The sequence below is a fragment of the Chondrus crispus genome, genomic scaffold (genome assembly GCF_000350225.1).
Source record: "Chondrus crispus Stackhouse genomic scaffold, scaffold_55, whole genome shotgun sequence".
In the NCBI taxonomy this organism is placed as follows: domain Eukaryota; phylum Rhodophyta; class Florideophyceae; order Gigartinales; family Gigartinaceae; genus Chondrus; species Chondrus crispus.
Window position 1 is genome coordinate 7478 of NW_005178541.1, and position 24905 is coordinate 32382.

Below are 24905 nucleotides of genomic sequence, written 5' to 3' on the forward strand. Positions count from 1 at the left end.
TCCATACCATAATTCCGCACATGCAGTCTAAGGCTATCAGAAAACGATGCTTGCTGCCTTTCTGTGGAATATCGGTGCCTTTTATGGCAACTTCATCATGAAATACTCAGACCCACGTGTACTCCGATGTAATGTACCTGTTAGAAATAAGTTAACCATGCGATCATAAATTAATATGGAGAGGATCGTAACTTAACAGTGCAAAGTGCACCGTCCTTTTCCGTACGGTAGGTTGCCATGGTTCTGCTAATTTTTTACCTACATGTCAGATGCCGCTTTCTGCGATGGGAACATTGCCACTTGGACATGAGTCACACATGACAACAACCATCTCCGTGCACAAAATAGTTGCTCCTCTTTGCATTACACATCAAGTGTCAGACGATGGTCAGGGCTGAGCAACTGATGATGTTGTCGTGAGCGGAAATTCTATTGATCAAATAGATGTGCGCGGTGGGGTTGCTCTTAGAAAGCGGGCAAAGATGGAAGCAGTTTCCTGGGGGGCAGCGCCGTCGTCCCCCTGGGCGCCGGACTGCTGTATGGCGACTACGGTGCACGCGGCGATGCATCGCTATCGGCGTATTTTCGGGGTATCTTCCGACAGGCATCACGCCGGCCGGCCAGGTCCATTCAGGCTGGCACGATAGGTACCTCTCGTTTCGCGGAGGGCGGACGGGCCGTGTGAGCACGAGAGAGGCGAGTGGTATTCCGAGCGTTTGGAGAGTACTGTAGAAAGCGCGCGCCCCTCGAACGAGGAGGGAGGGGATGCGGCATGCAAGCAAGGCTCGCTCGTGACGTCGCGCAGCACGCCCCGCACGCACGCGCAGACGAACCCCTGTGACGCTGCGCCCCCCGTACATGCCGCTGCGCGGCGCGGGCAAGGATGTGCGGGGGACGCCTCGACAGCGCATTGCTCACCGGCATTGGCGGCCCCACGGCGGCTCGGCAGGGCGGCAGGGAGGCTGGCGGCGGGCGGGCGGGCGGCAGATGGAGGCGGGCAGCAATGCGGCTGAAGGGGCGTCGTCGGCAGCCCAAAATGGCGGCATTGCTGTACCGACGGCCTGGCAGCGCGGCAGCGGCGCTCCAAACAGTCATTCAGCCGCGTTTGCATCCTTTATCCCTGTGCCTAATTGTAGAAAGATTTCCGTCACTATGACTTAGAGATGATTTTCGTGAAATCTCTGTGGTGCAAGGAACGATGCCCGAGTTTACTGAGGGAGACGGACCGTGTGCGACTAGACTAAGAAGGGGAGCGGCGCCGTTGGCGGCGGCGCTGCCTGGGCGATACATCTGTGCTACGTGTGTGCGTGGTACAGGTGTGTGAGCTGTGCATGGGAATCATGACAATCTCAAAGAGAGGGGTGGGCCACCGTCTCAAAACGGCAGAAACATTGGTAATTCACAAAAGCCTGTGCGCAAATTTTGACGGTATTTTGAGAGCTCTCCGTGTCGTAATATAGAAAACCGTATCATAACAATCACTCCCAAGGAGCATATATAGCCGCCGACGACGCCGGCGAGCCCCGAGAATAAAAGACAAGGAAGCTTGACTCTACACTCCGTCGTCGTCTCTATCAGCAACATACAGTTCCCCTTTTTTCCACTGCAACGGAGAGTATACGTAGTACGGTACTACGTATACTCCCAATATTCTGCGAAACGAGCTCAAACTTTGAGCTCGTTTCGCAGAATATTGGGATGAACCGAAGTGACGTGGCAAAGTCGGTTTAGTTGAAATGAAGGCAAATTATTGGGCCAATTTTTGGGGTTGTCCGATCTTTCTGAGAATTTCCTCTCCATTTGTCCATAACAGTTCCAATGCACGTTTAGTCCCCTTGTGACGGTACTGTTTACAGGATTCTCGCCACGCGCAGAGGTCTCATTGGTAACGGCGTGACAGGTTGATTGATAGTGAAATGAGTTCCTAGAGTGTTTGCGAAGCAGAGTTATGATGCTAATTGGCAGTTTTTGTCCCATCTTTGCGTGCCCCCCCTTTAGGACTCCACAGTACAACAATCTCGGTAGCCAAATCCGACGCCCTCCTGCGCCCAGCCGCAGGCCTAGCAACTCGCCGGAGACGAGAAACGGGGATCAGGTGAGACTCCCGGCGAGCAATTGGTGCGAGAGAGCGCTGAAACTCTTCGGTGTTGATCGATGGCGCGGTTTTTCCCTGCGAGCAGAGATCCCGGCCTCTTTATGGGTTACTAAAGGCATATCATGCATCGGTCTTTGCATCTGTGCTGACGTCAATTCTGTTTTTAGTCCTTCCCTGCGCTCTGCTCTGCGCCTATCCGGTCTTACACAGTTGCCACTTATCACAACTGTACAATAGTCAGAGGCAGTGGGTGTCGGAGCGGTTACTGTGCAGTCTACTTCTGGTATACCCCCTTTTCTGCTGGGGCTAAATTCCCACTACGCCGAACACATAGGATAGGTGCGCAGTGACAGATTGTCAATTTCATCGCTTCTAAATTGTGAGAGAAAAAGGAGATGCTTTGGGTTTTACTGAGGGCAGAGCGGTGACAGTCTTCAATACTGCCTGGAGGCTGTACATTCGTGTATCATACGACACTCATCTATAGAAAACTTGCGTATATAGGCTTCAACTTGTCTCTTTAAGCAGTCCGCATCGTAAAATCAGGCAACAAGAATCCATCTGACGTTCAAAGAAATATGCAATTCGCCCTTTCGTGAACCCTACCGGCAAAGCTTTCTGCATACCAACTAATCGATTTTAAAGAGTCTCTCTAATGTCGCTGAGGTGAGCCACTTGGACAACTCTCTTGTCAAAGAGGACCAGTGTGAGCATACCAACAATGGAATACGGCTCTTGGACTCCTCCCCTTCTCACCACAATAACTTATTTAAATATTACTTGAATAGGAGATTTACTGCTGCAAAGGGTTGCTATACCGAGTGATGATAGCCACTAAGGACTCCGTTTTCTTATCTATTCCAAGACCATAACATGTGCGGGAGAATGTATTATCTGGAGACCTCTGGTTAGTGAGAGAAAACCGAGTGGCGTCGTATTACCGACCAGTCTTGACGTGTTCCATGAACAACGCTCTAGATCGATGGGGCTCTCGGTCCATATCTGGCGTGGTGGTTAGATGTCTTTTCTTGTGCTCTGACCAATAATAGGCCTCCGGTCGCTCATGCATTAGTCTCCGGTCCTCTCTCCTCTGCCGTGCCCGCCACAGCGGAAAGAAAATCAACGAAAGCAGACTGGCCCCTGTAAATAATGATGCGTACCCACTCACATCAACAAACCACTGACCAGCGGGATAAGTCGAGTCCAAGTAATGTTCTTCTACAACAAAGCGGTTGAAATTGTAATACACACGGTACACGAGCCAATAGCCGAATATCGGTGTCACTTCATCCTGCCGTAGGTTCGTTGTCGAACTGCTTATGTCGAATCGCTCTCCATCGTAGTCTATTACCGGCTGAAAACTAGCATACGTCTGCGTGTTGGGCCCGAGGAGAAGCATGTCTAAGTTCTCACCCACTTTGTTTTCTTCCGTTGACACGTTTCGGCCTACAAACATTTGCAGGGACTCCTCCGGCAGCAAGTCTTCCGTCGTTTTCAGTTTAAAGTACGGCCCTTTGCCCACTGGATTCCAGGTACTTCCGTCCCAGGCATATTTAATATCTACACCTCCAGTCCCAGTATTCAGCAATTTCGGAAAGAAGCCAAAGTAGAAGATATTGCATCCTTGCTCAGAGTCGATTTTCTCAAACTGTTCAAGCTCCAGGTCAGCAACTTTGACATTATCTACCTGCGAAGACAGAACACCAAGCTCCTCCATCTTCTTTTTCTTTTCGTTGAGTTGCCCATGCCAGAATGTGAGCGATCTGTTATCCAACGTGTTAATACTCTTCATGCATTGCAGAAAGTAATTGTCTGTGTACAGGTCGAGTATGGAACTGTCTCGGAAATCTGTGGAAGTTGCCATGACGGTCTTGCGACCAACGCGGTAGCAAGGCCTACATTGCGAGTTTTTCTCGCCCGAAGTGAGCTGATTCAAAGACTCAAGCGGAAAAGGATAGAAGTCCCCTACAGTCTTATTGCAATCCTCATTGCCAGGGTTGTCCCAAAATCGATCAACAACAGCCTCGAACTCAGGACTTTGTCTGTCTGTCTGTGGCCCTTTAGGGTCTGCCCCACGGAAGTTGACGCCTTGCGCGTCGGTAAAATTGTACAGTTGTAAACGACTGAAGGGTATTCCGCGCTGCGATAGACAAATCGTCACAACAGGAGCTGGCAAACTGTCGCTGACTTGGGTGCGAATAAAGGACTCTGGGTTGATTTGTTTCTTTGTGAAGTCAACCGTGACAACTGCAATGGGAATGACAGACGCTAGCAGCAACAGGATGTAAACCCATAGTAGGAGCTTTTCCTTGGAACTGAGGTTGCCGTAGGTCGCAAAGCAAGAAGGATATTTTTGCTTCCTTTGGCCTCCTCTTGGGGGGGTCTGCCCGGAAGTCAAGATTGTCATAGACGGCCCAGAAGCATCTCTCTTGAGTTGCAGAGAACTTCTAAACCCCCCTGAGTTCCTTTTGGCCCTATTCTTGTTGTGTAGACTCGGAAGTGCAAGTGCATTTTCCGAAGAATCTTGTACAACAACTGCATCGGACACTGAATTCTCAGCATCGGGGTCGTTCGGGATATCTGAAAGCCAATCAAGCTCCGCTCCGGAACCTTTGGAGACAGTGACGACTTGCAGGGTTGTAAAGATACCTTGCTCTCCTTCTTTACATGCATCTAGTTCGGCCGTCGCGGCGTCAACCAGTGTTTCCAACTCGGCATCGTTCCTGTCCTTTAGAGCTGTCGAGAGACGTGAGATGAGCCCGCGCAGATAGTTTGCGGTATTGTTGCCTTGATGAGATTCGCGTTGAGCGACGGCGGGAATGATGTCAAAGGAGGCGGCATATATGAGCGTGGCGCGTCGGATGGTGCGGGCAAGTCGAGTTGTGTGCAGGACGTCAAGGTCGGCGCCGGCGGAGAGATTGGAGTCATGTTGCACGGAGAGCGATTGCAGATAGAGGTTCGCATCATCCACGAAAGCTTGTGGTTCAGGGAGCGACGTCAGGTCCGACATGGAGGTGCGTGTTCAGAGAGAAGATTTGGAGCCGGTGAGTGAATGGAGGCTGTGTTGTCGGTAGGCGTTGCGTCGGTAATTTATATACGGCTGCGAAAGGATGGTGCAGTCGTGGATGTCATCTGCATATGAGGCGATATAAAGGGTGAGGGCCTTTCTACCTGGCACTTATCCAGTCTTGCACATTTGTATAACATAGGTTTTTACCTTTTTACCTTTCTACTTGCTGGCACTTATCCAGTGCAGTCCTGTACATTTGTATACCATAGGGTTTTGCTTGTCGGTCGGCAGTGATTAGCCTCTTTATTTATTCAGAAACAATATCTGTATATTTTTACATAGATATAAAGCTAAAGTTGTGCAGGGAGAGCTATACAGGGAGAAAATCCGCCGGGTAGGCCGTTCTACCTCGGCGGATTTTCGTATTTTGGAAAACCTAGCCGACTACTTCACCAAACCACTCGGACCCCAACGTACACGGCACCTCCTCCGTAACCTTAGCATCGTCGCCCCAAAACCCCTATTGGCGAACCCGGGGACTGTCTGACCGCACAATCACATTCGCCAATAGCCATTTTGTAGTGTCAGACCGCACAGGACAGCCTGTCCTATACAGGACAGACTTAACCCACGAGCGACGACGAGTAAACGAGGAGTCATCGGTCTCCAGTTCACACATTTTGAATAAAGAAAATTGTTGTACTGTAAAGGGGGAGAGTATGTTCATTCACATCGTACGTAGCGAAGATTGGCATGTGTTAAACACAAGCTACTCATTCGTTACTGAGGGTACCGGTACCCCGGGTGGTCACTGTGATGGTCCCATCACAACCAGATATTGGTGTCAAACTTATTCCCAGGAATAAGTTTGACACCAATATCTGGCCTGTGGTTTTCATCGTTACGTTCTCGCGATTGGTTGGTGCCTGTAGAGACTGGTGTGACTACCTTTTGAGACGACTTTGTAGGTGAGAAACATCACCAACCATGCTTTACTTACAGTATTCTCAGTTTCTGCCCTACATAACGCATGAACATGCTGTTTAACTTTTTTTTTGAGTTGTCGACAAAGTAGCGAGGGCCGTGCACTTCGACAAGTAAATTTATTTTGCGGGCGATAGGATTCAGATGTGTTTAGCGAGTGGGTTTCAAAATGATGGGAGGGATACATACCTAGCACAGGACCCGTACGAGGCAGTAATTGCCCCAGAGGAGTGTGCGACGGTATTGTGATCTCGCATGAGTGATCGTGAGCTTTGATTGGAGCGAGGGTCGCCAAAGGGCACATTCCTGAGTTGTCACAAAAACAGAGCGGCCGTGTGGGAATAGTTTCCCGTTAGCGAATGGTTTCAAAATGATGAAAGCAATACACGCGTGCCTAGCTAGCACAGGACCAGAACGAGCCGGTAATGCCCCAGAGAAGTAAAGTAAGTGTGCGAAGGTATGGTGATATCTCCGGTGAGTGATTTCGTGGGCTTTGATTGGAGCGAGGGTCGCCAAAGGGCACATCCCTGAGTTGTCACATAAAAACCGAGCGGCCAAATGTTGAACAGTTTCTCGATATGAGCATGCATACTTGTACAGCCTGTATATGCTTGCATACAGCACTGCTGGCTAGGGCCCTGGTTCCTTATTCTTGTAGCGAGAATATCTTCATAAGGGAGAGGACGCGTCTTTTTCGTACAGTACCTTACTCTTTTTTGGGGTTAGTCACATTTTACATCGATGTAAAATGTGACCAACCCTCTTTTTTGCGTGTGCTTCACTGAAATATGCGTCTATTATACTCTACAAGGCAAATTCGCTCCGATCAATGGCAAGGCAATGTCTGCTTTTAACTGTTGCCTTCTCCCTAGGCTTTCCAGACTTACGATGTAACTTTATGGTGCCCTGGTCTGTACGGTGTGATTTTCGCATTTTGACCCAAATTATATGACCGAAATGCTAAACCTTCTACTCGCGCGAAGTAGAGCGGGAGTTTGACTACCCTTGAAGGGTACCAGCGGCGGTGCTGGTGAGGGTTCGGGGAGCGAAGGGCGAAGGCTCTACAAGCCACCTCCAGGCAACGGTGGAACGCGCGCGCGACGTGCGCTAAGCGTCGTTCTACAGGACACCCTACGACTTACGCACAGTGCGCTTGCCCGGTGTAAGGACCGCCACGTACGCCGCCCCGCCGACAAGGGTCAGGTACGAAACGTCACCACGACGGCACGTGGCCCGCACGGTACCCCGAGCCGCGCTCCACCCCAAGACGCCCGCCGCAAATCCACTCCCTCACGGTCCCCCCGCCCACGCGACCATGTGCGCCCGTCGCAGCCGCCACCCCCGTCCTACTCCTCGCCCCATCCGCCCTGCTGTCCATCCACATGCCGCGCGCGTCGCAGTGCCTCCCAATTTCGTCCAATTGCCTTTATCTTCCCGCTTCTCCGTCTGTCGCGCCTTGCCCCCTCCAATTGCCACGTGTCCGGGAATTTCCGCCCTGGAATTTCCGCCCTGGAATTTCCGCCCTCACCCTCGCTGCTGCACGCGCCGCACTCGCTGCCCCTGCCAGTCTCAACTCGAGCCCCCCGCTCTCTTGCCCGCACTGTTGGTGTCATACAGATGGCAACCCGATCCTCGACCCCCGCGCCGGAGAGCCCGTTGTTCCGCCCCCCGCCGTCACCGCGTACGGTCTCGCCCCGGATGCTCACTCAGCCGCGTGCGCGTGCCCGTCCTTCGAAGCGGCGCAATCCGCACTCCGACAAGGAGCACAGCTCGCGGCAGTCGTGCGCCCCCCTCATGGCCTCATCCCAGGCGTCGAACGGTGGACGCACGCTTATTTCCTCGCCGCAGCCACCCCTACTTTCCCCCGCATACCCGCTCATACCAAGCTGGTTCATGAAGACCTTGCCATCACAAATGCTCCTACCCCAGCTGCCGCCTGCGCATTTGATCCCTCCGCTGCTGCTGCTGGCGTCGCCTACCGCCTCACCCGCGAGGCTGCCCACCTCCTGAACCGCCGCACCCCCTACCGCCGTACCTATGCCTGTTCGCGTCGCACTTGCGACGACCCTCAGGGCTCACGCCCACGCCCTTCTGTCCCAGCCTTCACCCCGCTCTCCAATGCCTTGTCTGTCCACCTCTGCTGCCGTTGCGTTCCCTACAACTTGCATACCCAGCAAGCTCTCATATGCTGCTGCAGCCCCCCGGCCCGGCCCGGCTTCCCGCCCTGCTCTCGAACCCACGCCTCCGGCTCCCGCATCTATTGCCCCCTCCGCCGTGTTACATCCCTTGCCCCCACAGGCCCCGTCAAATCCTCTTCCGGCCGACTGGTCACCTTCCTCACCCCTCGCATCCTCTGATCGTTCTACTGTCCCGCCTTCCTCTGCCCAATGCCGCGTGTTAATCTGCACGCATGGAATCCACAAAGGGAAGCTTCTTGTGCCGCAAATCTCGTGTTACAGAGTAAAGTCTCGATAAGCTAAGCGTACCTGATATGATGAACTGTCTCGGTACAGCACCCTTGGTACAGTGGATCCTCGCTAACTGCATGCTCGGTTTCTGCATATTCTCGATTACTGCATGCGTTCGTCAGCTACCGGCTGCGGAGCGGCGATTCCAGCATGATATTGAACTGCATACCGCATAACTGCATGAAGAAAGTGATCCTTAATCATATCGAACCCTCATACAAAGGCTTACTATTATAACAGATACAAGTATGCAGTGCTTCGGACCGCCATCGGTGCTTCATCACGTGCTTCATCACCACCGTCGGACGCGGATATCTGATTTTTGAATAACATTGAGGCGTTTGGACACTTCGACAAGTGCATACGAAAACCCTCACACTTTTCATATGCAGTTAGCGAGGATTCACTGTACCCGTAAAACGGGTACACGTGTACACGAGCTGTTCCGCCGCCGTGAACTGCCTCGGTAAGGCGAACTTACCTTGCTACCTGGGTAAGGTGTCGCTTCCGAGTCGGAAGCGCCACATTTCGGTTCACGATATCGAGACTTTACTCTGTAAACAATCACATCGCTTCGACAGCAGTGATACAGTATGTGCTGTAGACAATGGTCAAAAACGTGTACAACGTGTCCACGTGCGCAGAAACTCTCGATGCTTACACCTCCTCCTTACACTTGCACGTTGTCGCCCTCGCCATCCGCCTACGCGCACAACCCAGCTCCTCGCCTACAAACTTGTATACGGCCCCTGTTTGCTTCCATCCCCACCGCCTTCCCCCGCCCACCGCGCCGCACCATGCTCCGCCTCATCCTCTCGGCGCCGCGCCGTCTCCGTCTCCTCTACCACCGCGCGCTCGCGCGCGCGGGAAACCCGGTCTCCTCCTATGTACTCGCTTGCCACCTCCTCCGCCTCCGCGCCCCGCCGCCGCTCGCCGACCGCCTCCTCCTCCACGCCGCCCAAGCCGGCCTCCCGCGTGCCATTCTGCGTCTGGCCGCCATCGCCCGCTCGCGCGGCCACCTCCTCCGCGCCCGCCATTGGTACGCCCGTGCGGCGCGCGAGCGCGGTTGCGCCCCCGCCATGCTCGCCCTGGCCGCCCTGCACGCCGCCAACGGCGCGGAGGCCCCCGCGCGAACCTGGCTTGAGATGGCGGCGCGCACCGGCTGCGCGGCCGCGCGCCACGCCATAGCGGTCCAGCTCGAGCAGAACGGCGGCGAGGACGCACGTGTGGAGAGCCTGTACAAGCAGGCGGCGAGACAAGGCCACGCAGACGCCATGGCAAAGGTCGCGGCGCAGCTGCTTAGCAAGGACAGGCACGGCGCAAGCGTCGCACGAGCGGCGAGGCTGCTGAGAAGGGCCGTGCGCGGCGGGAGTGTTGAGGCCATGGTGCCGCTGGGGAAGCTGTTCGAGACGGGGGCGGGGGGCGTGCTGGTGGACAAGAAGGCGGCCGTGAATTTGTACGAGAAATGCTTGCAGCGATGTGGGGATGCGGAGGCGATGGACCGGCTTGCGGAGGTGCTGCGCGTTGGGGTGGAGGGAGTGCCGCAGGATATAGGGAGGGCTGTGCAGTTGTATGAACGGGCAGTGGAGAAGGGGAGCGCGAGCGCCGCCACGCACTTGGCCAGCGTGCTGGAGGACGGGTGCGAGGGAGTGGCGAAGGACTTAAGAAGAGCCGGGGAGCTCTATGCCATCGGGATGGAGGCGGGCGTGGTGCGGGCGATGACCGGGCTGGCGTACGTCCTGGAGAAGGGAGGCGAGGGCGTGGACCGGGACTCGGTGCGCGCTCTGGCGATATATGAGCGCGCCGCGGAGGGGAAAGATACGATGGCGATGAACAACCTCGCGTTCATGTTGACGGACGGGACCGCGGGGGTGCAGCGGGATGTGCAGCGCGCAGTGATGTGGTATGAGCGAGCGGTAGAGGACGGGGATATCGTCGCGATGAACAACCTGGCGTGCCTGTTCCGCGACGGCGGGGACGGGCTCCCGCCGGACGCGGCGCGGGCGGTGGCGTTGTTTGAGCGCGCTATTGAAGGGGGTGACGTCGACGCGCTTGCAAACTTGGCGCGACTGTTGGAGGACGGGGGGGCGGATGGTAAGGGCCGGGACCTCGCCAGGGCGACCGAGCTGTACGAGTCCGCGGCTGCAGCCGGTGACCTCAACGCGACGTACAACTTGGCCGAGCTGCTGCGGCGCGGCGCGCCGGGGCTAGAGACGGACGTCGCGCGCGCGGTGTGGCTGTACGAGAAGGCCATCGCCGGCGGGCACGTCGACGCCATGAGCGTGCTCGCATCCGTGCTGGAGGACGGCGTCCCGGGCGTGCCTCGCGACATTTCCCGCGCGGTGGAGCTGTACGAGCTGGCGATTGCAGAGGGGGATTTTTTCGCCATGAATAACCTTGGCTTCCTGCTAATGACGGGCGTGCAGGGCCTCGACCGCGACATTTCGAGGTCTGTTTCGCTGTTCGAGCAGGCGAGCGAGGCGGGCTACGTTACTGCGATGTACAACCTGGCCGCGCTGCTCGGGCGCGGCGCGCAGGGGGTAGAGCGCGACTCGGTGCGAGCTGCCGCGCTGTACGAGCAAGCCATCGACTGCGGGGATGTCGACGCGCTGAGCGGACTTGCGCGCCTGCTGGAGGACGGGGATGAGAGTCTCCCATGCGACGCGCCGCGCGCGAAGGAGCTGTACGAGCGCGCGGTTGACGCCGGCGACTTGTACTCGCTGAACAACCTTGCGCGGCTGTTGCGCGTCGGCGCGACCGGCGTGCCTCGCGACGCGCCCCGCGCGCTGGCGCTGTATCGGCGGGCGGTGGACGAGGGCAGCGCGGGCAGCGGGGCGGAGACGCCGCTGGTGGGCGACCGGACGGGTGAGGCCGGGCGTACCTCGGAACAGCAGGACAAGGTGGTGGACGGGCGCGTGATAGTGGCCCTTTACAACGTGGCCGGGCTGCTGTTCCAGGGGGCGGAGGGCGTGGAGCGTGACGTGGAGCAAGCGATGGGGTGCCTGCGGCGTGGCCTGCAGAACGGGACGAGGGGCGCCGTACAGATCCTGCTGGAGCTGGTGGCGCACGGCACGGGCGAGTTCGGGTTCACGGTCACGATGGCGCTGGAGGTGCTAGAGGGGGTGGAGACTCGTGCCAAATATGACGCGATGCTCGCTGTGAGCAGACTGCTGGCGAAGGGGTCGGGGGGCGTGGAGTTGGATGCGCGGCGTGCGAGTGGGTTGCTACTGCAGGTCATACAGGATACCGGCAGCGCGGAGGCGATGGTCGAGCTGGCGAATCTTGTCGCGTTTGGCGAGGAGGGCGTGGATAAGGATGCAGTTGAGGCTGTCGAGCTGTACCGCCAGGCGGCGAAGGAGGGTTACCCCGGCGCGGGGCGTATCCTCACGCAGTTTCTTGACGAGGGTGGGCGCGGCGTGTGCGCGAATGCTGGCGGGGTGGAGCGGTTGAGATTGGGGTAGGACGAGGGGAGAGCGGAGAGCGGGTTAACTTATGGAGGAAGTGGTGGGAAGCGGCGGGATACCGGCGGTTGGACCGGGAAGGGTAACGGAATTGGTATGTACAGTTGTAAGGAATGGTGTGTACAGTTGTGAGTACGGTATAGCTTGCTCAGGGTGACCAAGAAGATATAGAAGACATCGGTTAGATGCATGTAAGAATCACCAAAGGCGCGATGTGGAAGAGCGTCTGGAGTGAAGAACTTTGAGCAGAGTTTTCGTGCTGGTGAGAGTTTTAGCTGCAGTATGGCTAACACCCTCTTCCACGTGCGTGCACCTTCGAACACGACTGCTCCATTGCGTTGTATACTGAAGTGAACCGGTCTTAACAGAACGCCAGTGCCTGCCCTGTTGCTATGATTGGTGGGCAGGCGAAGATGGACATGATTTGAAAACCCCCGTACTCGTTAACTGCCCTGAAAAGGTCGCCGGGTTAGTTGCTCAAGTCAAGATGGAGTACCAACGCAATTTCTCTCTTCGGACACATCTTTTCTACCTCTTGTGCTCACGCATAAGCATCAATATGCTGCTAAGGCAGAACTCAATCACTGGCAGTTGTCGTGTTTTCAGTTGGTCGGCAACGTGAGCTTGTGGAGGCGGGTGAAGTTTTTGATGAAGAACGGGGCCGTTCCACCATTTCTCTTCGATTCTTTTACACATTGATGTGCTCTATCTTCGATCTGTTGCAGCACTCTCCTTCGTTCCAAGAACTCTCCGCATTTTTTTGGTAGAGTTAGAATTGTGTGGTTCGCAGTTTTAAACAACTGCACGCACTGCAGTAAGGGAAGTCTCTTCAAGCAAGGCAAAAGCATATCCTTGCCATCCCAACGGAATGTCAGCACAGCCATATTGGAGAAGATTAATAGTATTCACATGCATGCCTCTTTCAGTGATTCGATCTTATCTTATTCAGTGGATTGTCACTAGAATGACAACCTCTGCATATAGAATACCTGATTACGTGGACCTTGCTACAGCCTTCAAATGGAAAAACTAGTCAGTAGCTGGCTGGGACGAAGATAGTAGAAAAGGCAAGGTCGTCCTCTCATTATTGAAATAAAGACCCTGAGTTCTTGCAATGCCATGTGCATAGCAACTAGCGACACAAAAACAACTTTTGACTCAATTGCTCTTCAGGACGGAAGGTACACTACAGAAGTGGTGCGTATGAAAATGTGCAATTGGAGTTATGCACAGGAGCCTGCACAGCAACTTGAAGTAAGATATAGAGCACGTACGATACACATCTTTCCCGGTCCCTACCTCGCCCCCGCCCCACCGCGTAGAGAGCCATATCACAGACCCTATCAACCCAGACCTTCCCACCCCGCCTCCGCACACCAGCGTCAGGAGCCCAACCCACCGTGCACCACTTCCTACGGCACACCCCCGCCAATCAACCCCTCGTCTCACACAGACGCTCACACCACATCACACCCCTAATCCCCCGCTACACCTCGATCTCCACCCAACCCAAACATGGAGCAGCCAACCGACCTTCTACCATTAGAACGCCGCTCCCCGCCATTTTATGGACGCCTCCCGTCCTTCCTCCCTCCCTCAAGTACGGTGGTGGGGCTCCCTGTTTTTCTCGTCGAGAAAGCGCAAATTAAAAAAAAAATTGCAGCCTCTGACGGGGGTATGGACTAACATCCCAGCTATGACAACCATTACGATTACTCGTATGTATTTCCGTGACGGCCACTTCGGTTAACCTCATTCAGTCCGACGGGCATCTGGTTAATCGTCCAAAACAAAAATTTGCAAAACGGCATCTGGTTAATCGTCCTTAAAAAAAAGGATGTCGAAAAGTCTCCAGAGAACAATGGTCCTTTATAGACACTCGAGGCGTGTATTTGAATTTTGCTCAAATTGTACTTGCGGAGACTGCAGACTATGAATCGCAATTTTCACGTGGCTGAGGGTAGCGCGATGGCCTGGCAGAAGAGAGCTGCAACAGACGTGTCGGGTGAATAAAGGGACATGTTTAACGACTGCACCATGAAGAATGTGGCTGAAAATGGGGCGCTATTGTCTTTTTCAAACGTGGAACGGAATCACTCGCAGTGGTCGTTTTCCATTTTTGCTCAACGAATAGACAACGCGGCCGAGGAGAAGTTCTCTAATCTTAAGCATGTATACTTAACAAGGATATCCCTCCGCATTGGACCTTACTTCACACTCCCCAGGACAAAGGCACCTAACGAAAGCAAACAGATTATTCTTACAAACTCCTAGCTTCTCCAACATGCCATTTCGGAAAGGATCATGGGTTTTTATGTCGGAAATGAGAGCCCCGGGAAACGAATGTGTTGTTAGAGCATTCAAGAATGAAGGGAGTGAAGAAGATGCGGTAGTCGATATAGAATTTTCCTTGCGACTCCTTGCTTTAGAGATGTTGAAGTTTCAATCTGCGCGAAAAGAGATGAAATTTGACGTCGCAATCCCTCGCTTGCCTTTCGAAATCTCTTGGTGCTCTTCAAAAAAGGCTTTCTTCATTACTTTGTTTCAAACTGCAATCGAGAAACTGGCCAATAGTCAACTCAGCGGCGGAAACGCAAGTCCCCGAGATGAATTGGAGAGTTGTGTGCGCAGCTTATCACAGATTTTCAACCGCTCTGTATCAGTTTTCACATCGCAGACATACCGCCAACAGTCTATTGTTGAAGAAGGAGATTCAGAGATGCATTATGCCGTTATTCTTCCTGGAGATCTTAAACTTTCCACACCGAGCCATCAATCTTGCCACCAACTGCGAAAACTCTACGCCTTCTACAGCACGCCAACTCTATGTGCTTCAAAATTCATTTCTAAGCAGAGCCCTCTCAAGCTTTATACAGGCGGTCAAATCAGCCCACATCCTAAAAAGGTTGACAGAGGTGGAGAGGATGCCTTATTCATCATACAAAACTCTTTCGGAGTGTTTGACGGTATCGGCGGTACTATGAGAAGGGGTATTGATTCCGGTATCTACGCTAAAAAGTTGGCAACGCAAGTCGCAAGATATGTTGTCCAAAATGGCGCTGAGACTGTGAGGGAAGCTTTGGCGTATGGGGCGTATTCCGTCCAAGTACCTGGAGCATCCACTGTCTGCATCGCAGGACTTTCCGAGAGAATGTTAGTCGGTGTTAACCTGGGGGATTCAGGTTTGATTGTGATTCGGAACGGAATCATAATTTTCAAAACAGAGCCGCAACAAGTTAGTTTCAACTTCCCCTATCAGTTAAGTCAGAAGAAACCAGAAACTATCGACGAGGGAACGTACTTTCAAATAGAAGTGCGATGTGGCGATCTCATCATTGCGGGAAGTGATGGACTTTGGGATAACGTGTATCCGGAACAAGCTGCTAGAATTGTTAGAATTGCGCTGCAAACTTCTGCTAGGAAGGCGATGGAGACTAGGACGAAAAATGCGGCAAACGAACTAGCAACTCATGCCAAGCTAGCTGCCAGCACCAAGACAGGTTTGTCGCCTTTTTCCGCAGCTGCAAAAGCCGCTGGGATGGACTACGAGGGTGGGAAAATGGATGATGTATCCGTTCTTGTTTCAGTGGTGCAATGTGAATAAACAAACGATATGGTTCCAAGCTTTCTGCTCAAAAATTTTCATTGCAAACTTCCTGAAGCAGAGATCCATTTCCCCTTTTTTTAAAAACCATTGACTCAAATGGCCGTAATGATGTACTTTTTTCTGTCATGAGCTAAAAATATACGACGCGCAATACGAGAAGGTGACGACTACAGGGTAACATCCGTCACGAGAACGAAAGGTTCGTTCACAAGTACACTGTGGAAAAAATACAGAAATGAATGTTGCTGGGTATCGTATTTGGTTTACGATTATGTGCTAGCAAGAGCCAATACCACTATTTGCTTCAGCTGGTATATCCATTCCACTTTCACAGAAACTTTGCTTCAAGTAAACGTGATCAATGAAAGCTCGTCAGAAGCGTGTGGGGCGGATATGTATCTGCCCGTTGCCATCAATTAGGAGCGACGAACGTACAGATGAACTTGATGCCTATTTATTATAGCAAATCCCGTAAGCGCTTTGTGAGTGACGTAGTTCTCTAATAACTACTGAAGACGACAGTCTATATCTAACTGTGGCACAACGGCATCATGTAGTCAGGATTTGTATCTCTACAGAATTATCAGCATGTCGGTGTATCGAGGAAATCTTTCTCTTCTTGAGAGACATTACTCCATAACGTTGGGAAGTCGCAAAGTCCGATGGGTCTGGATTTCTTCGGGCACGTTCCATCGTTAGACATCTCTTCGCCGATGAGGTTCAACAGATACTCGCTACCAATAGAGAGGTTGACACCGCAAAGGCCACCATTGACCGCTGTATCCAAGAAGAGTACATTGTCCTCAACACTTGGGCCCTTGAACGTTTCAAGCACCTTGACAATGAAGAAGATCTTTCCATCGATTTGGTCCTCTAAGGAATCGCATGTCCCAGGGCAGTTATCAAATTTTGCAAGAACTTTTGCTCGAATAGAGAGAGTGCTACCGCAAAAGCGCTCCTCAAACGTCTGCTCGAAGCAAGAGCATGATAGCGCAACGTGCGTAAGCATGGCCATGAAGAGCGCAACGGTGAAAAGGCGTGCCATTGTGAAGTTTGTTTCAGTGTTACGGAGATCTTCGGTGTTTCGGCGGGATGCAGCTTTGCTGCAGCAGTCGAGAAGAAAATCTAAGCGAGAGAAGTGTTGCTCATATTTATAGACGAGGTTGCCCGCGTGCGGCTGGTACCTATTCTTCATTCAGGACAGGGGGTGCCCACTAGAATAGTGGCGACACACAGATGAGAGGCCTCAGAAATTTCAGTCCGATATTGGGCTCTCAGATTGCACAACTCCGGTTACACGATGGTCATTCATGGACAGACTTCAGACCTCAGAGCTGTCTGCGCTTTTTTGCCAGCTGCACAGGTGTTTGAATTCTAGACTCCACATTCTGTGTTGTCGAAATTAGAGAATCAAGCTGGCCCGACTACGGAATGTGGTGCCTGCATTGTTGTGTCCATGCACAGAGGCGCGGATAATCTGGCGGCATATCCAATGATAACGAAACAAAAGCCTTCGCTTGGGCAGATACTCTCCGTGTCTCCCCAAAGCTTGTCTTCATCGCCGAAACTTACTTTGTTCCGGGGTCAAGAATGCAGACATGTGGTTCTGCGGGGAATTAATCAAATGAGCTTCATAAAACTGCCCTAAAACAGATCGCCCCTTTCCAAACGCTCAGTGGACAGGTTCAATATTTGGAAGCATTGGATATTGAGGGTGGTGCCGCCGTGTTGCTCAAGTTCCAAGAATCTTAGATGATACGTATTGCCTCGCCTACCTCGCATAATACCTGGAGAAAGCAACGCCCGCACACTGGACGTGGCGATTACCGGCAGAAACTTTTCTCTTCTTTCGCATTGGATACCCCGTAAGTGACAAAAATCGACACGTTGTTTCCGAAAAGCGTTGCAAAAAATGAAACGTTTTGTCCGCTTGTTTTTACTTCTGAAGTAAAATCAAACCGGACGAAACTTTTTCTACTCTGACTCTCAGACAAGAGGTACGCATCCGGGAACATCCACAATTTCATGCGTATCGTACCAGTAGGGCCGAGGGCGCGAAGTAGATGGAGCGCATGATGGCAATAGATTCAAAAAAAATCTTTGCCGTGATTCATCAAGGAAATGCCGCTGACATAGCAACCAAGTGTGTGTCCCGGGTCAAGTGGAAGCAACAAACTAGATGGTGGGAGAAGAATCAACACAAGCTAGTGAATGGGGATCTTGTCTCCTTTTTGACGTAAACCACAACCCACCTCGAAATATTCTTCTACTGGACTTTTTTTGTCTATGCCCCTAAACAATGGAGAGAACCGAGGTACGCACGGCGGAACTTGTTTGCTTTCATCTTATCTCGCTAAAATTTGCGTCACTGTACCAAGGACGCTGGAGTCGTTGCGCGAATCTCCTGAAGTGGCGGCCGCTCTGTGATCGCATGAGAATAAAAAGGTGAGCCGGTGTGTCAACATAGATGTTTATAATTTACAAAGACACAACTTGGCCCCGAAAGAATCCTCCAGAAGCTGCTGTTTTGGGTCAATCACTTCCAGCGTGCCTCCTCTCCCCCTCCAACAAATTTCTCAAGGGTGGGGACTCTTCGCTCTCAGGACCATGAATCTACTCATCCGCTTCCGAGGATGGTAGGAGGCATTGACCATCTCCGCCCGGGACACCATCGCAGACACAAACATCTTTGACAACTACACCGCGACACTTTCGGCAGCAACGTGAGTACACATCCGACAAACTGTCCTTCGAAGGCGTTTTCGTCATACACGCCGTCTGAAGCCCCTCGCGTATGCAATGCACGAGGCAGTCGGGCTGTGTTGGCCACGCGTAAGGGAAGGGGAGGACGAGTGGGCTCAGGCAGTTCCTGCAGCCGGCGTAAATGTTTCCCGGGGCGACGAGGGCGTAGGGCGAGCAGAAGTAGGGCACGGGCGGGCGGCATTTCCACTTGGGGTTGCGCCCGTTGTTGCACGGCAGCACGCGGCAGCCGCAGCGGCGGCAGAACGCGAGGACGGAGCGGTCGGCCGTGCAGGGGAGGCGGCACTGCTGGAGCTTGACGATCTGGATAGGGCTCGGGAGCTGGCGCGAGGAGGGGTGCTCGGCAGACGCAGCGGCGGGGCGCAGGTGCAGCACGAGGAGCAGGATGGGCAGCAGAAGCAGCGGTGTCGCAGAGGTGGTCATGGTGCGAAGGGAGGCGGCCGGGCTTGGCGTGGAGGGTTTGGTGTAGAAGTGGTTGCGAGTTGAGGGTGGGCGGTCGGGAAGTGAGGCGGTTGCGGAACAGAAGGTGCCATGGGGAACAGGGCTGGGCGGGAAATGAGTGGAGTTGTACGGTATAGGAATTGTAGGTGATGGTGTTCCATAGTTGAGGTGGTTGATGTGGAACTGTAGATGGACATGGGGCAGTGTGGTCGGTGTTTGGGCTAGATGCTTCGTGGAAATGGTCTAGGCATATGAGTGGGATTGTTTAGGAGGATGTGAGTGGTTCCCTCGGAAGCATCTCGTTGCCAACTATTGCTTTGGGGGAGATTTTCCTTTATCTTGACGAGTAAGCAGCGGGATAGGCCGTCGGATAGACGGCTTAACACCCGTCAGATTTCCACGTTTCGTTGATATTGTGCTTGCCGCACACGGCTGTATTGTGGTTTTATCAGTCGCTATTAGTACAGCACAGCAGTCTGTGCGCTGGTGCCAGCGCGCCCTCTGCCAGCAGAAGCAGGCTGCCCATAAAGAAGCTGCATGGAACGTTAATTCTGTTGATTTATTGACCAGTAATGCCACTACAAATAGTGTGAAACCGTGCATAACGCAAACGTCGCGCGTTTCCTCCCAGCGAAGCCTTGTGCGTGCAGTCTGCTCCTTTTTGTCATGATTCCCTTGTACAGCATGCACACCTGTAACACAGGTAGCAGCTGTTCTGGCAGCTCGGCGACCCTCGGCCGCTGCCGCCTTTCACATCTTAGTTTTACTGTTTAGTAGAGTCACGACCCGAACTGTTAAGATATCTGAATCATTTATGCGGAATCAAGAAAGATGAGGTAATACTGTAAGAGAGAGGTAGTTACCTGCGGAATCAAGAAAGATGAGGTAATACTGTAGGAGAGGAGGTAGTCACTATTGTAGCAGGAAACCAAGAAGGACGTGCAACTCCGGATTGCATCAGAACGGGACAGGTGACTACTGCATATTGTAAGGAGGACTCCCCTCACCATGAGCACAAACTTTACACTCAGACCCGTACTTAATAATAGAATTGTAGCTCCACTAGAGATGAGGAACAAGAGACACTACAGAAAAACGCAGATACAACCGACAGTAAAGATTTCAAACTGGAAGCTTAGCTTCCAGCGCCCTTCCAGACCGGAAGGGCTTCCCGCTCGCAATTGACGCTGATCTGCCCCACCGGCGTGGAAGTGCAGGCTGTTAGTCTACCGCGAGCTCCCTTCCAGCATCCCTGCGATACTGGATCACGAACACTCAGTAAACCGAGCCGTGGTTTCTAGCACCACAGTTTTAACAAGTTGAGTGATGCGCTATAGTAACTGCATAGAGTGCCTCGAATATTGCGATTGCTCGAATTGACGTGGGGTGTGGGAAATATCGGTAGAAATGTGAGTCAATGTGCAACAAAAAAATCATTGCAGATGATACTCTGCAATGATTTTTTTAAGTTTTGCATCAAATCAGCAACAGCAAATCAACTTGCAAAACCTCAAAATCCCGCCTTTTTTGTGAGAAATACCTCACAATGTCGGTTTACTCAGACTAAAACACTATAAATTAAATTAACAATTTGCAATGTAATCTTGGACACTATTTCCTCAATGTGCCTGTTTTTAGCAATGACATGTCGCAGAACACCGGGATAGCAGCTTTGAATACGCAGAAAGATGAAGACCGTAATGCAGATTGAGTACATAGTTCCCTTTTTAAACTGGCGTTTGTGGTTTCGAAGTTAGTTTACATGCGTGGTTCAAAATGCTTCCTTTCCAGACATGTCAAAACAACGATCAGGAAGAACATGCAATCCTCATAAAGTTCTTTCTGTTCCCAAGTCGGACGTCAAGTACGATGGCGGGAGTATCCATTTATTTCTTGTCGAGGATGCGCAAGTCAACAATGAAATAGGTAGAAAAGTGTCCTCATACAAAGACAACGGTCCAATAGACACTAGTCATTCAGTATTTCAGACCCACTCGCAGTAGAGTTATCGGCGTGGCCTCAACTCTGTTTCTTCTTGAACTACAGCTCTTTGCAGTCCGATAAATAGGTTTCTCAAGTCTTAACTGATCGGAATTAAGAAATTCCTGTGGTCGTTTTCGCAAAATCTATCCTCAAGCGGGCGCGCCCCATATAGCAAAAATAGACTAAAAGCGATATTGATCAACAAAGGAGCTCGGCCAGCCCCATCCCAGATCTCTCCGATCTCCCCTTCGCGATGACAACAACTTGATACTTGTTATTGGGCACGCAAGTACTATAGTATCATTGAGGGACAGACCACAAGGGGGCATTGTTGCTTCATAACTTCATGGCCCTGTGGAGCCATACTGGCTGATAAAATACTCCTTTCGCTGTCCCTCTTTCGTCGCCCACTTCAGACGCCTCGCTACAGTAATTCATGTTCTCTGGCCCCTTTGTACTCAGCCAGGCCTGATATGCGATCACATGTTTTGACAACGTCAAGCCGGTACATGTTGGCTGACTGAATGGATTGTGGCAGAGTAGAGTTTTTGTTTCACAATAATTGCTCAGGCGGGCATTGATTTCTGACAGATCCCAATTCATTAGCATACCCAAGTTGAGTTTATCAGACTGTGAAGACAATCTCTCAGCCCTCTGATGTCCGTCTGATGAGGGAAACTGTAGTTGTCGTCCACCAGCTGCAAGATCTCGTACTGGCTTGAGGCTCTGATAATGGCCTGATATGAAGCCGGGTTCTGATTTCTCAGCACAAGAGCATACCTGTATGCCGTATGTGGCTCGGGAGCAAATGTGGGCAATGCGCTGGGATATCATTGTAATGTCTGTTGGAAGATAATGCAGATTCACAGCAGTGCCTGATATGTGCACTGCTGTGAAATCTGCACTGCGATGCAGACATCCGTGATACAGAATCGGTTCAGCCGGGCTACAAGGACGAGGATGAGAGGCGGAAAGACACAGTGCACTGAGACAGCACTGAAAGCATCGCGCAAGTGTACCCTTGACGTACGCGATGGAAAGAAAGCAGACGAAGAGAGCGTTAAGTTGGGGTGGGAAGCGGCCGAAGGCCAATAAATAAAAAAAGGTGTGGAAAGCGGCCGAAGGCCGCTTTCCACTCCTTTTTTTATTGTGGCTCACCTTCCCCTGATGGGGCAAGAGAGCGGAAAGTGTTGTGCGTGATTGTGAAGTTTGGGAGAATGACGCAATTGAAAGCACGACGCAATACCGTGTTGGCGACCGTAACACAGTGTTGTGGAGGGCTCACATGCGTGGTCTGGTTCGGAGGGGGTGCCCACGATAATCACTTTTGTGGAGACATGACAGTCTATTTGGAGGACGCAACAGTGTTCGCGAAAAGGGTTTGATAGATTTGTGGATATTTATACCATAATGTTGCCATCATTGGCAATCACCCCGGGTTGCAGGCCATCACATGGGCAATTTTTTGAACAGCAGCCAGGAGCGTCGGATTTCATCTTGTCACCCACGTGCCAAGACGCGTATGTCACTATGGAAATGGAGAGAGTAAAGTTATGGTCCCATACGGGCAGTTCCCAGGAACTGCCTTACCTGTACACAGTGAGGTTGCAAAACATACCGGCGGGGAAAGTGAGGAAGAGATACTCGACAGTCAAAATAGACAGGGCGTACTGCAGCAGCACTCTATGTTTACAGTGTGACAGTCAAAGTAGACAAGGGCGTACTGTAGCAGCACTCTATGTTTACAGTGTGAGACCCGTTCCTAACTCGCAGTCCATCACAAAATTTTCTTCTCTTGACTTCCAGCAGTGCGTATCTACCAGGCCTTTAAATTGAATTTTTCAAGAAAAGCGCTGTAAATGGTAGTACTGTACACGTGTACAGAGCGGAAATGCCCTTGCAGGACGTCTACGTTTCACACCAGAGAATCTTGGTACTGACCATTCTCGCGTCTATCTATACCTTCGTTCACTCGCCCCTTCCTTCAAGTCATGCGGACCACCTCCCCCTCCGGTCTCCAACGCCGCCAGGTTTCCTCCCCCCTCCAAGCCCTTTTCCTTCCACCCCACCATCCCCCGCTTCTCCCCCGAACGCTGATACTCCATTCGTCTTCTTCTTTGCCACGCTCGTTGTCCGTCCTCTTCTTCTTCCCGAATCCCCTACACCACCCGCCATCCGCCACCGCCACTCTTAGACCATATTTCGTTATGGGAAGAGGGCAAGTTCTGAGAAAAAGTATTAGTGCGGGAACGGCGCGAAAAGTAAGGAACAACTACAGCACAGCTTTTTTAGCAGCTATTGCAGCTTTGGTACTGGGAGCCGACACGCTGAACGCTGTGGCAGCTAGGTTGCACTTGGATCGAGTTGCGAGTTCGCCACTACGCGGTCATCGCCGGGTTAACATTGTGCGAAACAGAACCAACATTTCTTTCGAAGAAAGTAATGCCATCTACATTGATAAAGAATTCGATGGCCAGTGCAGTTGCGGTGGTGAAAGTTTGCACATCTTGCCATGAGCTTGCCACTCCCGCTTCATATGCTGTCGTGGAGTTGCTTCTTGAGAAACTACTCCGGATTGGACGTGAAAAGCATTGTACGTTTTCTTGTTTTTGCTCTGCTCACGACGCTTCCTGTGACCATTCAGAGAGTTCCACTTGCCCCTTCTTCTTCTTGTTCATTGTTGTGCAACCAGAATAATAACCAGTAGCTCACCTGCACTTGTTGAGACTCTTAGCTACTTACAGTCAGGAGATAAAGTTAATGTCAAAGATTAACATCGAACTGTCCAATGAATAAGGTAGAAGTTAAGAGTGGTGTGATAGGGAGATTTGGGAAAGAATCATCCCGGACTTAGGAACGGGCCTCTCAGGCCCGTTCCTAAACCCGTCAGGCCCGTTCCTAAGTCCGGGATGATTCTTGAGTCCTTTTGACTAGCCTGCACATGCTGTGCGGTGCAACGGTACTCAGGTAACGTCCACAGCATCTTGACGCCCTTCCTCCGGCCTTCAATTCGAGGTCGGACTCTATTCTTTGTCATGTGCCTTTATGTGGAAACGTTTAGTTTTATGGGTGTCCTCATATTTTCAGTGTGTACCGTGCTGCACGACTGTGCCGTCGTATTGGAGACAAAGCCATTCCTTTTGACTACATGGATGTGTAATTGCATCTTCCCTTTCTTCTTTTCTCTTCTCTGTGCGCTTTTCTCACCCTAAAGTTTATGCGTATCGCAGCGATGACGGGGCCATTCAGGCGATACATCTTCTGGTCACCATAACATCAGTCTCATTTCTCATAGATGTGTATCTCACCGAGAGTGGACATGCGTCGTGTCTATTATTACTCGCCCGACGATGCATGTATATGAAGGGTACGTGAAGAGGTTTCAAATGGACCTTCAGGGGAAAAGTTGAGCATCTTATTGAGGACCATTGTTCTACAAATTACCGTCTCACTATCCTTAGCGACAACCCTCACCACCCGTCATCATGATTTCCAACGACGCGCTTGTTGGCGTCATCACCGCCCTCGCCATTATCGGCTCCATCTATATCCTGGAATCTATTGTTTGGGTTGTCGCATATTTTGTTCAAGCATATTCGAGTAAGGCTTCGACCAGAGTGGCTATCGGAGCTGAGGCTGGCTTCAATTTGCAGTTAGGAACGTCAATATGGTTTGCATGGCATGTCCTCACCAGAAAAACTAGGCGGAGTTACAAGCCATCCGAACGCGTCCCAAGCCAATTGTCAGGTATGGCCTTCATCTCCTTTGTGTCTGCTCTATGTTTTTCGCTTGTCATCTTGTTGGAGGTGGGCGTTGTATACGTGAGCAAGCCGGTGACCACGTACAGATATCTCAGTGAAGGAGGGTTGAAAATGCTTACGGTGGGCTCGAATGAACGGCTCGACATAGAACTCAACGGAGTTGGACATCTTGAGATTGGTTTTTCCTCTTTCAACGATTCTGTCAGCGCCAGGCACATCTCGTCGGCATACATAAATAGTTTCGGTCTCGAATTGGGAGCCCTTGTACAGATAGAGGATGCGATGCAGCAGCGTCTGACCAACATATCTATTTGGACGGTGTGCACTGTTGATGG

The 24905-nt window shown here is 52.0% G+C and overlaps 3 protein-coding genes; all 3 read right to left on the reverse strand.

The window, feature by feature from the left end:
* Positions 1–3032: 3032 nt before the first annotated feature.
* CHC_T00006929001 (hypothetical protein) lies at positions 3033–5105 on the reverse strand. The gene has a single exon (XM_005710279.1). The coding sequence runs from the start codon at positions 5103–5105 to the stop codon at positions 3033–3035; it is 2073 nt and encodes a 690-aa protein (XP_005710336.1).
* Positions 5106–16060: 10955 nt separating this feature from the next.
* On the reverse strand, positions 16061–16820 carry CHC_T00006930001 (hypothetical protein). XM_005710280.1 is given in 2 exon segments: positions 16061–16208; positions 16209–16820. 1 exon segment carries the CDS (start codon positions 16818–16820, stop codon positions 16209–16211), a length of 612 nt encoding a protein of 203 aa, XP_005710337.1. The 3' UTR covers positions 16061–16208.
* Positions 16821–17830: 1010 nt separating this feature from the next.
* CHC_T00006931001 (hypothetical protein) lies at positions 17831–19023 on the reverse strand. XM_005710281.1 is given in 2 exon segments: positions 17831–18804; positions 18805–19023. 1 exon segment carries the CDS (start codon positions 19021–19023, stop codon positions 18805–18807), a length of 219 nt encoding a protein of 72 aa, XP_005710338.1. The 3' UTR covers positions 17831–18804.
* Positions 19024–24905: the final 5882 nt, after the last annotated feature.

Coding starts and splice junctions, on each gene's coding strand:
- CHC_T00006929001 (XM_005710279.1), bottom strand. CDS start 5,105: ATGTCGGACCTGACGTCGCTCCCTGAACCACAAGCTTTCGTGGATGAT.
- CHC_T00006930001 (XM_005710280.1), bottom strand. CDS start 16,820: ATGAAGAATAGGTACCAGCCGCACGCGGGCAACCTCGTCTATAAATAT.
- CHC_T00006931001 (XM_005710281.1), bottom strand. CDS start 19,023: ATGTCCATCTACAGTTCCACATCAACCACCTCAACTATGGAACACCAT.